At 41.3% G+C, this 14,484-nt stretch overlaps 1 protein-coding gene across 1 annotated transcript in view; it reads left to right on the forward strand.

Moving 5' to 3' along the window:
- The window catches only part of LOC126548445 (uncharacterized), a 338,395-nt gene that overhangs the window by 88,148 nt on the left and 235,763 nt on the right, over positions 1-14,484 (forward strand). The window contains exons 18-22 of the mRNA XM_055063629.2: positions 1,632-1,815; positions 3,577-3,717; positions 6,211-6,340; positions 10,907-10,984; positions 11,912-12,013. Coding sequence (XP_054919604.1) covers positions 1,632-1,815; positions 3,577-3,717; positions 6,211-6,340; positions 10,907-10,984; positions 11,912-12,013 — 635 coding nt within the window. The remainder of the gene's footprint in view (positions 1-1,631; positions 1,816-3,576; positions 3,718-6,210; positions 6,341-10,906; positions 10,985-11,911; positions 12,014-14,484) is intronic.

A 14,484-nucleotide genomic window follows, 5' to 3' on the forward strand; every position in this document is an offset into this window, starting at 1 on the left:
GAAGGCACCTCTTAAATGTTGTGACCTGCATCTTGGGGTTTTACATGGCTAGGAATTCTTGACAGTGGATGTTGAGTAGCATGCAGTGTCTCTTTGTAGCAGAGGTTTAGAAGTTACATTAGTGTCATTGGGGTACACTTCGTTCCCCAACATCATTGCACTTTTCCGCATATGCACATTATGAACATCGATATAGTATATTGTAAGTGCTGATTCTTGAATACAGAATGTATCGTAGTTCATTTTTTTGTGTAGATACATCATTGGGCATTTTTGGCATATATGGCTGCAATAATAAGGTTTCCTGTGTCGATTGTAGCAGTTCGGTGTAAGAAATACAGTGTAGTTGTAGTTTTTTGTTTCAGTGATACTCGTATGATGAAATTTTGAGTGAACTTAAAGCGAGTTAAACAAAAAGAAATAAATTTTATAATTTCCTGAAAATATTACCGTATTTACTCGCATAATGATCGCACTTGCGTAATGATCACACCCCTGAATTTTGTTGTAAAAATTAGATTTTATTCTTTCCCGTGTAATGATCGCACCCCGAACTTGTCGCAACGATATGTCGTGTGCCAAGTCTAGCTAATGATGATCATGCTTACCATCTGTCAAATGCCCCGCGAACGACTCTTGAAGACATACCAAGCGGTCTGCACGCACCAAACATTCTTAAGCAGATGCTCGATTTTTTTCCTTTCACCACTTTCTGCACTTCCATGAAAACAAAAGGTACAGCCAAACTTACCTTGGCTTTATTATTTGTAGGCTTCATAATGGTTTTGGTCAACAACAACAAAAAGGTGCCTTTCGATTTTTCTCACCTGCACTCATGGGCACGCAACAAATCGCGAGCGACAACGATAGTGGCCACGTTTACACTGATACGTAGCAGTATACCCTATTCATACGCCGACGCTCGTAACACAGCAGAGATATTCGCCCACCCTTAGCAGAAACGTGCCGTATTAGGATAGTAGTGAAGACAAAGGCCGCAGTTTCCGCAACATGCCTGCCATGTGTTTCTATGTCACTGGCAGCTAAGGGTGCCCACCTCTGTTCCTGTCCCCTCAAAGCGGACATGGCTACGTTATTGTCGCAAGCTTGCCGATATTTATGATATTATTCATGACTGATATGGAAGAAACTGTTTCAATGCGCATAATGCACTCGCGAGAAGAAAAAAGAAACAGCATACGGTGCGTTCGGCTTGCTCCGCCGGCCGCCGTTTTTGTTTTGGTGTCCCGCACTGTTCAGCAGCAGCCACCTGCTTGTTGACCTGTTGTCATCCCACAGCAAACGCGAGATGAAAAGAACAAAATTTTTTTTTCTTTTTGCGGGAAATTTAACCCACATAGTGATCACACCCCTGAATTTGCCTCAATTTTTTTGACAAGAAAGTGCGATCATTATGCGAGTAAATACAGTATATATGATTATAGAAATGAAAGGGCAGCAAAAGTTTGAGAAGCATTATTTGGTGCTAAATTTGTCCTGACTCTGGCAGTGGCTAAAATTTTGACAAACGGAAAGATAGTATTAATATGCATGTACGTCAGCATCTGAAAGTGGTGGTTACTTACCACTTAATGGCTTTTGTGCTGATAATAATTTGGATGTTCTTGCAGCAAGGGCAGACTGCACTGGCCATAGCTCAGCGTTTAGGCTACATATCCGTTGTGGAAACGCTGAAGGTGGTGACAGAAACCATTGTGACCACAACCACAACAACTGTCACAGAGGAAAAATATCGTGTGGTTGCCCCAGAAACTATGCATGAAACTTTCATGAGTGACTCTGAAGATGAAGCTGGTAAGTAATGATAATTATGTGTATATAAATATTTTTCTAGGTGATCCTTGGAATTATTCCCAAGACACCAGTTCCTGTACTTTGTTCCTTTTGTTACATTAACCCTTTGTTGACGAGTGTTGCCTAGAGTCAACCAGAATTTAATTTTTTTTTGCTGAGTTTTGGTATTGAACTTGAAGCTTCTGGATAAATGTCTTCAGCCAACACTGAATGACAGGAAGCAAACGTCGTTTCTTGGTTTAGAGCAGGAACACAGGATGAGGAAGAAGTTTTGTATGCGACTCACTTTCTTTTGGAAGCATGGTCAGAGGAGACCTGCAAGGTTTCAAGGTTCAGCCTGCAAGGTTTCAGGCTGCAGTGATGTCATACACTTCATGTTAAAGGGCCCTTCGCCAGGTCTGGCCATTTTGAGCTGACAAGCGCTGTGCATACAGTGCGTGCTAACGATCATGTCTGCTAAGTATTCCATCGCTAAGCGCCGCGGAAAGAGCTGAAATTTTAAACCGAATGCAATTTGCCCTTCTTCTCATGGGCACCGTACACTTCCAGCTGAAGAATCAACGCATATCACACTAGTGCACCTATGTACATGGCAGTGCTGTGACGTCGCTCATAGTGGCACGTGATTTCAAAAATCATTCATAGCAACATCTGTTATTTGTGTAATCTGTGGCTTCAGTAGATGAATTATAGTTAAGTGAAATAATAAAACCCATAAACCGAAAGTCTGCGTGCTCTTGTTTTACTTCGCACCGCAGCAATAGAGATGTACTTTCGTTTTGTCTGCTTGTTCCCATGTCTTGCAGTCAGGTGTGCAGACAACAAAAGTATTTCATTTTCTACCGTGTTCCAGTGCGGGATCATGCTCTATGAACCACTTGTGTCTGCCTCAGTATTCACATAGCACTGACTTATACTGCTAGTCAGGTGTTCTTGTGCACAGCGTGCAAAATTGTGTGTTGCGCGATGCAAGACAAATGTAACAGCTTGTGCACGACTCCATCAGTGAAGTGCACCGTGCAGCAATAAAGCGAGAGGAAAAAAAATGAAAGCAGAGCCCGTGACGTATGCGTCACGTGATCCTTGAGGTCCAGCATGGAAGAACGCAGGGAAGGAATTTCCCTTGCGGAGGCTAGACGGGGCAAGTGGAGGGAGTCTCTCTCTTGGCAGTAGCGCTTGCCTCCTAAAATGGTGGGTTAGCAGAACTGAAATATTTCTATCTCGGCTATTAATGAACCAGTTTGAAAAATTCTTGCGGCAGAATGCTCCCTAGAGGGCACATAACTTCCAGTGTATAGCCGAAATTGCTATGTGGTTTCGTGAGGGGCCCTTTAAGCAAATGAAATGTACACCTATGGTTCACGTATAACAAGAGTTATCTATATAAACTCCAAACAGTCATAGGCAGCTTGGGGTGAAGCTCACTTCGTTTTCTGCCTGGTGTTTTACCACTATTGCTGAAAAAGTTTCCGCAAAACATTTTTTCTTTTCATTGATGCTTATTCTCAATGCTTTTTACACTCTCAGGTAGAAAATAAAAATTGTTTCTGGGTATCTATCTGTGCCATCATTAAAGGGTTAATGCGACCAAAAAATGAAAATCAGGGGTGTGACCAACAAGACTGTGTTGTGTTAATGTTGAAAAACCTGGTTTTATTTTAAAGAAATTAGTATCCAAGGGCAGTGTGTCCCAGGATGTCTCACAACTTGTCAACAAACATAGGAACTCACAGGATTGTAATTAATTATTTTTATTACTAGCTGAGGACAACATGTTGGGCGACCAGTCCTTCCGGTATCTGACTGCTGATGAAATGAAGTCACTTGGTGATGATTCTTTGCCAATTGACGTCACAAGAGATGAACGCATCACGGAATCTATCCATATCACTCGGGAACCAGGTTAGTTGAGTTGATATAACTGAATATCCAATACCTTACAAACTGCATGCTTAATACAGAAAAACCTCTTAATTTTGGTATTTGTTAACACTTAAATTCTTCATGTGAAACCCTTGTGTGTTTTTGATTTCTACTTTATCTCACCCTGTAAACATTCTCAGTAAGGGGATTGCAGTAAGTAAATAAGTAAACAAAAACAAAATAACGAGTTCATATTTGTTTCCATTAGAAGATGAGTGTTCAGTCTCTGAATAATGCAGTAAAGCATAAACTTGCAAAAAATGGGGTTTGTTTGACACCTATGTAGTATCTTATTATGCAGTATGTAATACAGTCGAATTTCGTTAATTCAGACATGCTTATTTTTGAACTTCCGGTTTATTGGAACTGACACCGTGCTCCCTTCAGAGTTAGTGTATTCCAATGAGCGAAAATGCCCAGTAATTCGAACGTGCATTTGCGATGCTCAATTCGAATATACCGTGCTCCGGCAGTGCTCTAAGCAGTGTGCCAAATCACATGGTGGCGCCTCTTAACCAGCATTGCTCTGACTCCACCATAGAGGAAAAGGCTTAGGAGGGACCCCTCAATACCCCTTGTGGGGAGGGGAACACTGTAGCGGAAATTTTACCCTGTCTCAAATGCCAAGGTCGCCGTTTCTGCTTTGCGCCGTAATGCCTCAGCCACATTAGCAGCAAAACGCGCACTGCAGGAGGGATCAGTTCTGTGCCCATTTTTCGTGGCTCGTTGTGGCGGCAAGCGAGCCACGAGTGGAGGAGACCTATAAGAGTGGCCCTTACGGTGATGCACACGTGGGAAACTGATATCATGCGGACCTGTCCAACTGCTCTATTCGTACTGGCGTCTGGTTCAGCCGGGCCACTTGTTTTGCACTATCGCCTGCTTGCGTCAGCTCTTGCTAGCCTGTCAGCTCTTGTTTTGGTTGGTCTCATTCGCGCTTGTTTTTTTTTACAATGACTCATCTAAACCGAGATGTCTCGACGGAAAGGTTATTGGAGACAGTGCGCCATATTCGATTCTGTATGACAAGACAGACCTTGAATACAAGAACGTGAAGGCGACACCCAGTACCGCATTCTCCTTGTCTTCTAAACGCGGCACCGCCACAACAGAAAGAAAGCACACCAACATGATTATGGTCAGTGGCAACGACTTCACCATCTTAAGACGTGGCTCGTGTTAAGAATGCAGGACGAAAAAAAAACACAGCGGCGATCTGTCAGCAGGTGAAGGAAAAAGCACGCGAGCACGCAGAGGGAAGCAGCAGCGGAGGCCCAGTCTTGGCCTTGGCAACTCCGCTGCTTTGGTGGCAGTAGGTGGCAGAGGTAATTAGTGCCATCCAGCAAACTGGCAGGAAAGCAAATCTGCTTCCCTCCAGCACTTGCTTGCAACTACGCTCCCCTCGCCCTCTCTCTCAACTTGCTCGTAACTCCCTCATCTTCGACGGTCTCCACGCGTGCCTGCCTTCGCGCTGTCGCCAGCTTAGCCCACTCCTTGAAGTTTTGTTTTCTGCCATTATCGGGGGGGAAGTGAGAATTGGCTGGCGTGGGCAGTTTTGTGGTCCTCACTCACTGTGTACTTGCGTGCTGTGATATTTCATGACTCGCACCGTTTGTGCATCATGCAATTGTGCATGAATACTTCAAAAACAAGTCCTTCATTTAATTCGAACTTCCTTTAATTCGAACTCATTTTCGGGCCCCTTCGAGTTCGAATTATTGACATTCGACTATATTATCACTAGAATTCTACAAATATTGCTTTTGACTGTGTACAATGAATAGATTATTGCGACTATTCGCTGCATGGAATCAAGTTGTGTCTTGGAGGGGTATTCTGTAACAGTCCACCTAGTGGACTGCCCATTTCGGCCGCTGCTGATTGAATGGAGCGGTGCAAGCGAGGAGGAGACGAGCGGCCCCAGCCAATCAGTGGCGGTCGAAATGGACAGTCAACTAGGTGGACTCTTACAGAATACCCCCTAGTTTAGCATAAACAGTGCAGGCAAGATGATAGGAAAGACGAGGGCACCATCAATTTGTCCTTTTAAGTTAACTTGGTAGATATTTTTTGTATGTTTGATATGAATAATCTGTTCCAAGTGCAGCAACTGCAGTAGAGATTAACACACAGGTTAATAACTGTACTGACTGTGTGCTCAAGCCATAATAGTGTTGTACTTTTGATTCACTCCCTTGACTGTGTGCATTGATGCCATTAGACCAGTGAGAATGATTTTTGCAATAAGGGAAGTTATTTTTTGCAAAGCTGTAACATACAAATTTGGACTTACTTGAAGTTTGTGTTTTGACTGAACTGTTTACTGGGAAACATCTGCTTTGTTTAGACATTTAATTGCATACAGAGAAGTCTGGAAAAATGAGGGAAGTGGAAGCATAAATGCATGATATTTAGAAGAATAATGTTTTTTCTTATGAACTGCCACCAAAACTGACACATTGCTTGCTGTAGGGCATGCAGCACCTCTGACACAAGAAGAAGAGCGCCTGTCACCAACGCAGGCCCATACCACAGAAGCTGTTTTTGTTGGCAACTATGCACCAGACAATGTAGACCTGTCCCGGACGCCTATTCACGCTGGGTATGCACTAGTACATGCCTGTGCACTGTGGTATAAGTTTTTGTTCTTGGTTTAACTAACTATGAGATTATAGTGTGAATGACTAGCTACATAGTTTCTTCATGTAGCCTGGCATGCTCTGTGTATCTGGTGAACAACTTGTCAATCCAGAAAGTGGAAAATTTTGGTGCATTGTGGCGCACTATCTTATTTCACATGAACTGAACATGGACTTCAGGAAAATAAAATGCTGTATATTCTCATGCAAGGGTGGTACCCTCCTTAAATTAAATTTTAGACTGAATTTCTCGAGGGTCGTCCATACATGAATAAGAAATAAATGCATACCATCAACTTCCGTTAATTTTACCTTGAAAGGACAGATGGAATTGTTGCAATTATCTTGCGAGTCAAGTTAAAATAACAGACAGGAAAAAAAATAAAATCATATCACTGCTTCATGTGGCAGTATGTACCTGATTCTAATGTTCCCCCGAATGTAACGTGCACCCAGTTTTTATGGATCTATAGTTGGAAACAGTTTTTATGCATTTATAGTTGGAAACAATGTGTGCCGAAATCTAACGCTTGAAATCTAATTTGATGAAAGAGGGATGTTGAAGTAGGACGGGTTGCTCCTTTAGATCTCTCCTCCTGAGCGCAGTTCCGATTTACTTGCATGTATAGCTAACAAAACAATATTTGTGATATCTGTTATGATGATGTCTTTCAGCTTATAAGAAATGGTGACATGAATTGCTGGTTGTGTCCATTGAATCGAACATTGTTTTATACTTGATCAAAAGATGTTTCCGTGAAAGATAATTTATTAGATTTTTATCGTTCCCCAAACATTTGCCATCGAAAACCTAATTAACAGATTTTTTACCTAAAAAATGTTCAGTTCATGTTCACTATTAGAAAAGCTTGCAAAACATTATTAGTGGCATCTGTTTACACCTAGAAACAGTTGTCGCACTTCCAGTTTGAACTGTTTTCTTTTATTTCATTGATTTCACTATTGTGACTAGCTTACACTGTAGACAAAATGAAAAGCGACAGTTTGTGTAATTGTTGGTGTAAGGCTTCAGAGTGTTATAGCTTTGCTTTCATAGGTTGCTTATCGACATTGAAAAACAGTATGTCCTGTTTCATCATGCAATGTCACACTAGGAGAGTGGCTGGGAAGAAGGCTTTAATTAATTATTTAATTATGGGGTTTTACGTGCCAAAACCACTTTCTGATTATGAGGCACGCTGTAGTGGAGGACTCCGGAAATTTCGACCACCTGGGGTTCTTTAACGTGCACCTAAATCTAAGTACATGGGTGTTTTCGCATTTCGCCCCCATCGAAATGCGGCCGCCGTGGCCGGGATTCGATCCCGCGACCTCGTGCTCAGCAGCCCAACACCATAGCCACTGAGCAACCGCGGCGGGTGAAGAAGGCTTTGGACGGCAACATTGTTGACAGCTTATTGCATTGATGGGTCCATCAGGTCTGGCACAGGAGGGTTTTTTCATTCACAATGCACTTGAGGGCACACAGGCTCATCAGCGCAGGATAATTTCTTGCTTCTGTAGGCTTTGTTTTAATGCCAAAAAAAATTTATAAACCCTGTCTGAAAGGGAGCATTGCACAAACTTAATTTGTTGTTTGTTCTCAGTGATGTACTACATCTTCTCTATTTAAACATAGCTGAAGTCAGTATGTAAAAAAAAGATTTAATCCTAGATAATTAACTGATTAAAATACAAATAAATTTGGATTTGTTTAAGGACCCTGCAAACAATACTGCACAGGCTTTATCCGCTTAGGTTGCACTGGTATTTTTGAAGAGCCTGCAAACTTTAGCTGAAGCACTGAGTGTGTGTGTGCACGTGCGTGCGTGCATGTGTGTGCGTGTGTGCTGTCTAGTAGGGTATATATGAAGGTGCCTCATGCTTTACATTTTACTAGTCTGTCTGATCATTGTGTGGTGTTAATACATCTAATTCAATCTGTTTGCTTCCTACTTCTTGCTTCTCTGTTGTCCCTGCTGCTAATTTGTGATTTAGTTTTTCACATGCTTTTATATGAGCTTGCAGCCACAAGGTAATTTAACTTACGCAATATGCAATGATTGCTTTGTGCTGCGACCACTAGTGTGAACGCACATAGCCTGTTTTCAGCTTTAAGCTAATATAAAGTCTGTCTTTGGATGAAGCATTCTTATTATTCTGTGCTGTAGCATTCAGGAATAGGAAAATGAAATATTATATTCATTGTTTCTGAAATGAGGAAATTTTCCAATGCCAAATCCTGTTTATTTTTTTAATATATCTGCTTTGTTCTAAGTGGCTTTATAGTACTACTGGCACATAAGTTCTTTTCCAACGTCAGTTTAATTTTAGGGTTTTAATCTTTAGTTCCCAGGGAAGGCCAGTTGAACAGTACTGATGCTGCTGAATTTAACAACTTTTTCAAAAACAAGCACAATATCTGCTCATAAGAAGCTATCACAGCCCTTAAGGCAGCATGACAGACCCTTCTGGACTGTGATGATCACTTTTATATAGTGCTCAATGAATAAAATGTGGTACTATACAGTGTACGAAATGTGGTATACTCTGCGACCTATGTCAGCATGCTAGTTGGTCTTGTGCTGTTGGCTAGACACTTAAGAGCTTTGGGGGTTAGTGAGTTGCATGTCTTTCAACATCTCCTGAAATATGTACGTGTCAGCAGGCCACAAATTAAATCAAAGGGAGAGTGTTCAAATTATTGAACCATTAGTTAAGAATGGTACATGTTTTGTACTTTACCTACGCAGTTAGTATGCATTTTGAAGGTCTTTGAAATGCTTGTTGCTATACACCTCTAGTGCAAGAAATTGCCTTCAATAGAAAATTGCCTTGTACCCACTTCTAATTTTGTGTACTATGATGTCAACAGTCAGTGCATTTCAGCCTTAACTTCCATATCTTGCTTTACTTAAACCTAGGGCATTGAGAGTGAGTCAAGAATGACTGGTAACTTTAGCCATTGCCAGTAAGGTTCATGTATGTACAAGAACAGTTGGAAGTGATAACTGTCATATCCTCATTTATATGTATGTTTCCTTGAGGTTCTTATATTTATTACTGTAGACAAGAAGTTTTGGTCAGGCTGGGCTTGGCCTAACTGCAATATTGTTTGAAGTCTTTTTGTCAGCAACTTTTAAACTTTTTTTGAAGTGGCTATAACATAGAGCTTTCTATTGTCACTTGAAGCCACATCAGTAGTGTTTTTTTTTCTGCAAATGTAGCGTAGGGGCTAATAATGGCAGTGGACCATTTTTATCTACTAAAGGTTGAATTATTGTAAATGTTTCTGAATGCTCTTTTAAATTTGCTTATTGCTTACTACTTCCACTGAATGTAATTGTTGATGGTTTGATATTGTAGTAGTGTTTCATAAGTGAGGAGTAACTCATTGTTACAGAATATGAAAAGCTTAATCTTGAGTTTATTTCACATAAAGTATACATTGTACAATGAGGATATAAAAAGTAGTACTGAAAAACCATACACTTCGAAAAATGGGCAAAGGCATCTTGCATTTTCTTGCAAATTTTACCTTTAAAATGAAAGTGAAATTAAACGAGTCTTTGGTAAACTAAAAGGTTGCATAACATTTTGCTCTTGGTGCGTACCTGTTCTGTCCACTTTGCAATTAGGTTGCAAGGTGTCATTTGTAAGTAAATAGCCATCCTAGTTGAATTTTCCACTTGAATGCTACAGCTCAGAACCTATGGCTACATGCTGTAGGAGCTTTTACCTTGCTTCTGGCACTTGTGTAATCGTAACCTTAGATTGAGGACAACGTACTCTCATATTCAGCTTCATCTTACTTTATACAGACAACTGAACTATTAAGTGACTTTTGTGTTGTCTAGCTGCCTACCCCCAACATTATGTTGCTTCCTCCTGGAGCACACTTGCTTATTTTTGTTAAAGTGTGAGGGCTACTTGCTTAACAGAAGGTTGACTTGGCTAATTACGACCTTTTCTTTTTCTTTCTTTGTGAAGCTGAATTCACTACGATTGTAGAAAGTTCTTGTGTGCTTTCATTTATCTTCTCCACAATCTGTGCAGACATTTTTCATTTATATATTAACATACTTAAAAAATTTTTTTTTTTACGCAATACAAAATAATTTGATTTTGCATTGTAACAGACCCTTTTCTTAATTTACAAGTGCCCTCCTCTGCATTGCACATTTGCCCAACTAATGACGGCACTGGTCACGGTACAAATGAAGGTTAGGCGCTCACTGTACCTGCTGGGGGCTTCTCTTTTGCATGTGGTTCATCACAAGAGCCACATCTACATTTTCCATGTCACAAGACTGCTTGTATGCTCTACTTGCAAATGTGGTGGGAAATCTAGCTTGGCAATTATGAAAAGGGTCCATTCACAAAGAGTGCGGCTATGGGAGTGCGTTCCTCTGATCTTTGTAGCTTGAAGCCTGTTTGTGCTTTTTGTTGCGACACTCATTACTTTTAGTGTTATGTTCTTTTGGTTTTGCTTTCTTCCCCCTTTATTTGTTTTTTCTGCACACATCCAGCTCCCTGCTTAGTTGGGACGGCGATTCCTGCTCCTCTGCCTACGTCCTGTCGCCCACAAAACGCATGTGGCGCGAAAGGTGTGCACCTGCAGCTTCTTTTATTTGCCCTTTTTTCTCTCCCAAGCTCCTCCTACCAATTTTACCATTTCCTTGGATTTATTTGCTAGCGTTTGTGCCTGTGTTTCGTCAATAGCTTCCTTGGCCATTCTTGATGCTCATCTGATGCATAGTACTAAGCGTGGCGTCAGAATGGTAAGCAAAGCTGTTATACTCAGATGATTAATATTATGCCCCATCGTACTGACCAGAAGTTGCGATGAAGGCATATTATTATACTTTGGAGAAAAGCTGCTATTGAAGTGAGATATGCTTGCTTTAATCACTTGGCATGGTGCTTTTCCTCTATTTCTGTCTGGTAAAAGCACAGTTATTTTTTTTGCTTGCTATATTTTTATTTTACATACTAAGTTCAAAATATGAATTTGGAAGTATGATTATTGACAAGTGTGTCAGCAGTGGCATATTTTTGCTAGATACAATTTTCATGTGTGCCCAATACATTAGAACCTCATTGATACAACCTTGTTTCGTGCAATTTCCTGGTGCCAACATTCACGATCGAAAACACAAAAGCGACCCAATACAGTTGCGCTTCTTTTTTACCGGTTAATTTGTTCCCAGAAAACACTACCTTTCGGAAACAATGTTCAGTACATCCCCAAACATAGGATTGTATGATACGTTTTACAGCTGCTAAATCTCCTGTAAACAAGAAAAGGTAGGTCCCATGCACATTCGAGAGCAGCATGGGATCGAGAGCAGCAGGCATCTGCCATGGCAGCCTTCCCGCAGTACTCCTCCGGCCGTGTCACGTGAAAATGCTGACATGCGCTCAGTTTTTTATTCCAGTACCAGGAAATCTCCTTGCGGGTCGTTGAACATTGCATTCACAGCTATCGCTGCCAACCCTGTTGCGATAAGCATCATCATTTAACTGTTTTACAGCGCATGTGGCGTAGGGCCGTTGGAATGCAAGCTTTTGGACTGCACGCTTATAAAAGGAGATAATCCAAACATGCTGCCACTCCCTGCTGCTGGCAGCACCAAGTGAGGGTCATCTTTTGCTCTGGCATCATTGTACTCCGGCGTAGGCACCACTTCTATTTCCTTTCCGTTTCGCGTTGCTGTCTTGAAACACTGCACTAGGAAATCAACAAAGCCTGTCTCGGGCCACTTGGGCCCCACTTGCTCGACGTATATTGGCATCTCATGCCACAACGATTCTTGCCGAGTGGGCACGTCAAAACTTCCTATCAAAATGCCCTGTCCGAAGAAGCTGCTGACCCAGGCCAAATTTGTGGGATGCAAACATAAGCTTGCCAAAGCTGTTTTGGGCCGCTCGGGCCCCACCAGCTCGGTGCATGTCAGTCACATGCTGCACCGATTTGCACAATGCTTCGCATTATGTAGATTTCAACTACAATTGAGGGTGCCACATATTTTAGTGTCTTTGGGTCGTACGTTTTTCCGGTTAGTGCATTCTTTCTAACATTTTTTTTAAACATGTGAACAATGTTCCAGTTTATATGGTTTTTTCCTATGTAAATGACTTCCTTCTTGGGATACTTTTCTGCCTTGATTATTGATTGTTTCATTAGACATAGTTTGCTTTGCTTTTTGCTTAATGGAGTCATATGTTTTACATTTTGGGGCTTGCCCATCACATTTTTTTAAATGTTTAGCTTATGGTGCCATTGTACATAGCCACCACAGGCTGTGCATTTTGCACTGCTGCTTTATGATGCCAAGCATAGAACATATGAAAAAGCAGGACATCAGTGGCATACAGTAACGTGACGGCTCCATTTCTCAGTAATTTTTAGTTCTTAACATGCACAGAGATTACTTTTGGTTGTTTCTTTAACTTTATAACTAAATATGGACACTTTCTATCTTTTGCTTATGTTGTATATAGTAGAGCTATTATTGTGTTTTGTTGATGTTTTGTTAAACTTATTTACTCCCACATCCCCCTTCGCTGCCCTTACATTTCATTTGAATGTCAAAACGTGTTTCGATATATTATCTTTTTGGTTCCTTCTCTCTCTCCATTTCATCTTTGTGGTTCTGGTACAGCTGCTTAGTAATAACTCGGTACTCACTGCATGCTTGCACTTGCTAACACTACTTGAAACCTTATCCTCAATTTGGGTAATGCATGCATTAATTGGATGTCAGGTTGGCTGGGTATTATTGCTTGTTTTAGTTGCATGTTGGTAGACATACTGTGATGGTTACTAAACTGTGATGAAGGCACTGAATTCAAATTCTTGTGTACTTGGTAATTCTGTGCCCAGCATTGGCATTATGGTTTGGTAGGCAGCCTGGGTTAAGTGTGCATTACAATATGTATTCACATGGTTGAACTCACATGCAGTGTACATTACTGTCATATGTTTAAGTACCTTATTAAATGCTATGTCAGGCTAGAATGAAAAAGTTTTGACAAGGTAGAAAACTAGGCTTCTTCATTTTGATGCTTAAGTGTAAAAGAAGCAAAAAAACATGGGGCAATGGAAAAAACCAGCACAAATGCGTCGGGTCTGGCTTGTGTATCCAGTCTTTCTCGTTCTGTGTTTTTTGTGCAATTTACAATTCTGTAAAAAAAATTGTTGACTAGCGCTTAGTTTATTGGCTACAGTGCAGTTAGACTGGCTTGTTTTCAGTAAAATTCCAGCTTCTGGTAGTGATTTATTGATATATAGTTGGAGAAAGCAACTTAAAGGGACCCTGAAATGATTTTGACGATTTTGTACAAACGTACTGAGTTGTCAAAGTAGGTCCTTCTGATCATTAATTGACGCATCTAAGTGCTCTGCGTAAAGCGTGTAATTTATCATAAGGTTTTAAAAATCTACATTGCTGCCGATCACAGCACACTTCTCGTCTGAATTTTCAGCCACTCCCACCCATTTGACGTAAATTGCTCTAATGACGTCAGTAGGGCAATCCAATTGGCTGCCCAGGGCACGTCATCGATAATTTTTCCAACATTATGGTGAACAAATGTTGCTTGTAATAGTTCGAATGTTAGTTCATTTGTTTCTATAAAAAGAAAGTAACAGAAAGAGAATGCACAAGAACAATTTCTCAGTACACTCAAGCACTTCCGGCACACAGCAAATGTCGTCTGCTTGTGTTACAACGTGCTCCGTCATCACGAGAGCTCCGCGGTCACTGTCAGTCTGTCTTTTTGTGAGCATCATGAATCGCCTTTGTTGCATTGTGGGCTGCAAACGTAGCGACTGGAAATATGTCAAGCTGCAACATCTTGTCCCTCTGCAAGGCAGCAGACGAGCGGAGTGGCTGCAGCACATCGGACTATTGATATCCGATCGGTGCCAGGATTTGCGTGTTTACGGCTGTCACTTTACACCGGAGGATTACTACCACAATAGTGTTTCGCGAGTCTGGTATTCGGGTAAATGCAAGCTCAAGGGCAATGGGCCTGGCTGTTTGACCGTGCTGTTTCCCGGGATGAGCAGAAGCGCAAACGTGAACGTCTGCACGGTGCAGCC

The sequence above is a fragment of the Dermacentor andersoni genome, chromosome 1 (genome assembly GCF_023375885.2).
Source record: "Dermacentor andersoni chromosome 1, qqDerAnde1_hic_scaffold, whole genome shotgun sequence".
Classification (NCBI taxonomy): Eukaryota; Metazoa; Arthropoda; class Arachnida; order Ixodida; family Ixodidae; genus Dermacentor; species Dermacentor andersoni.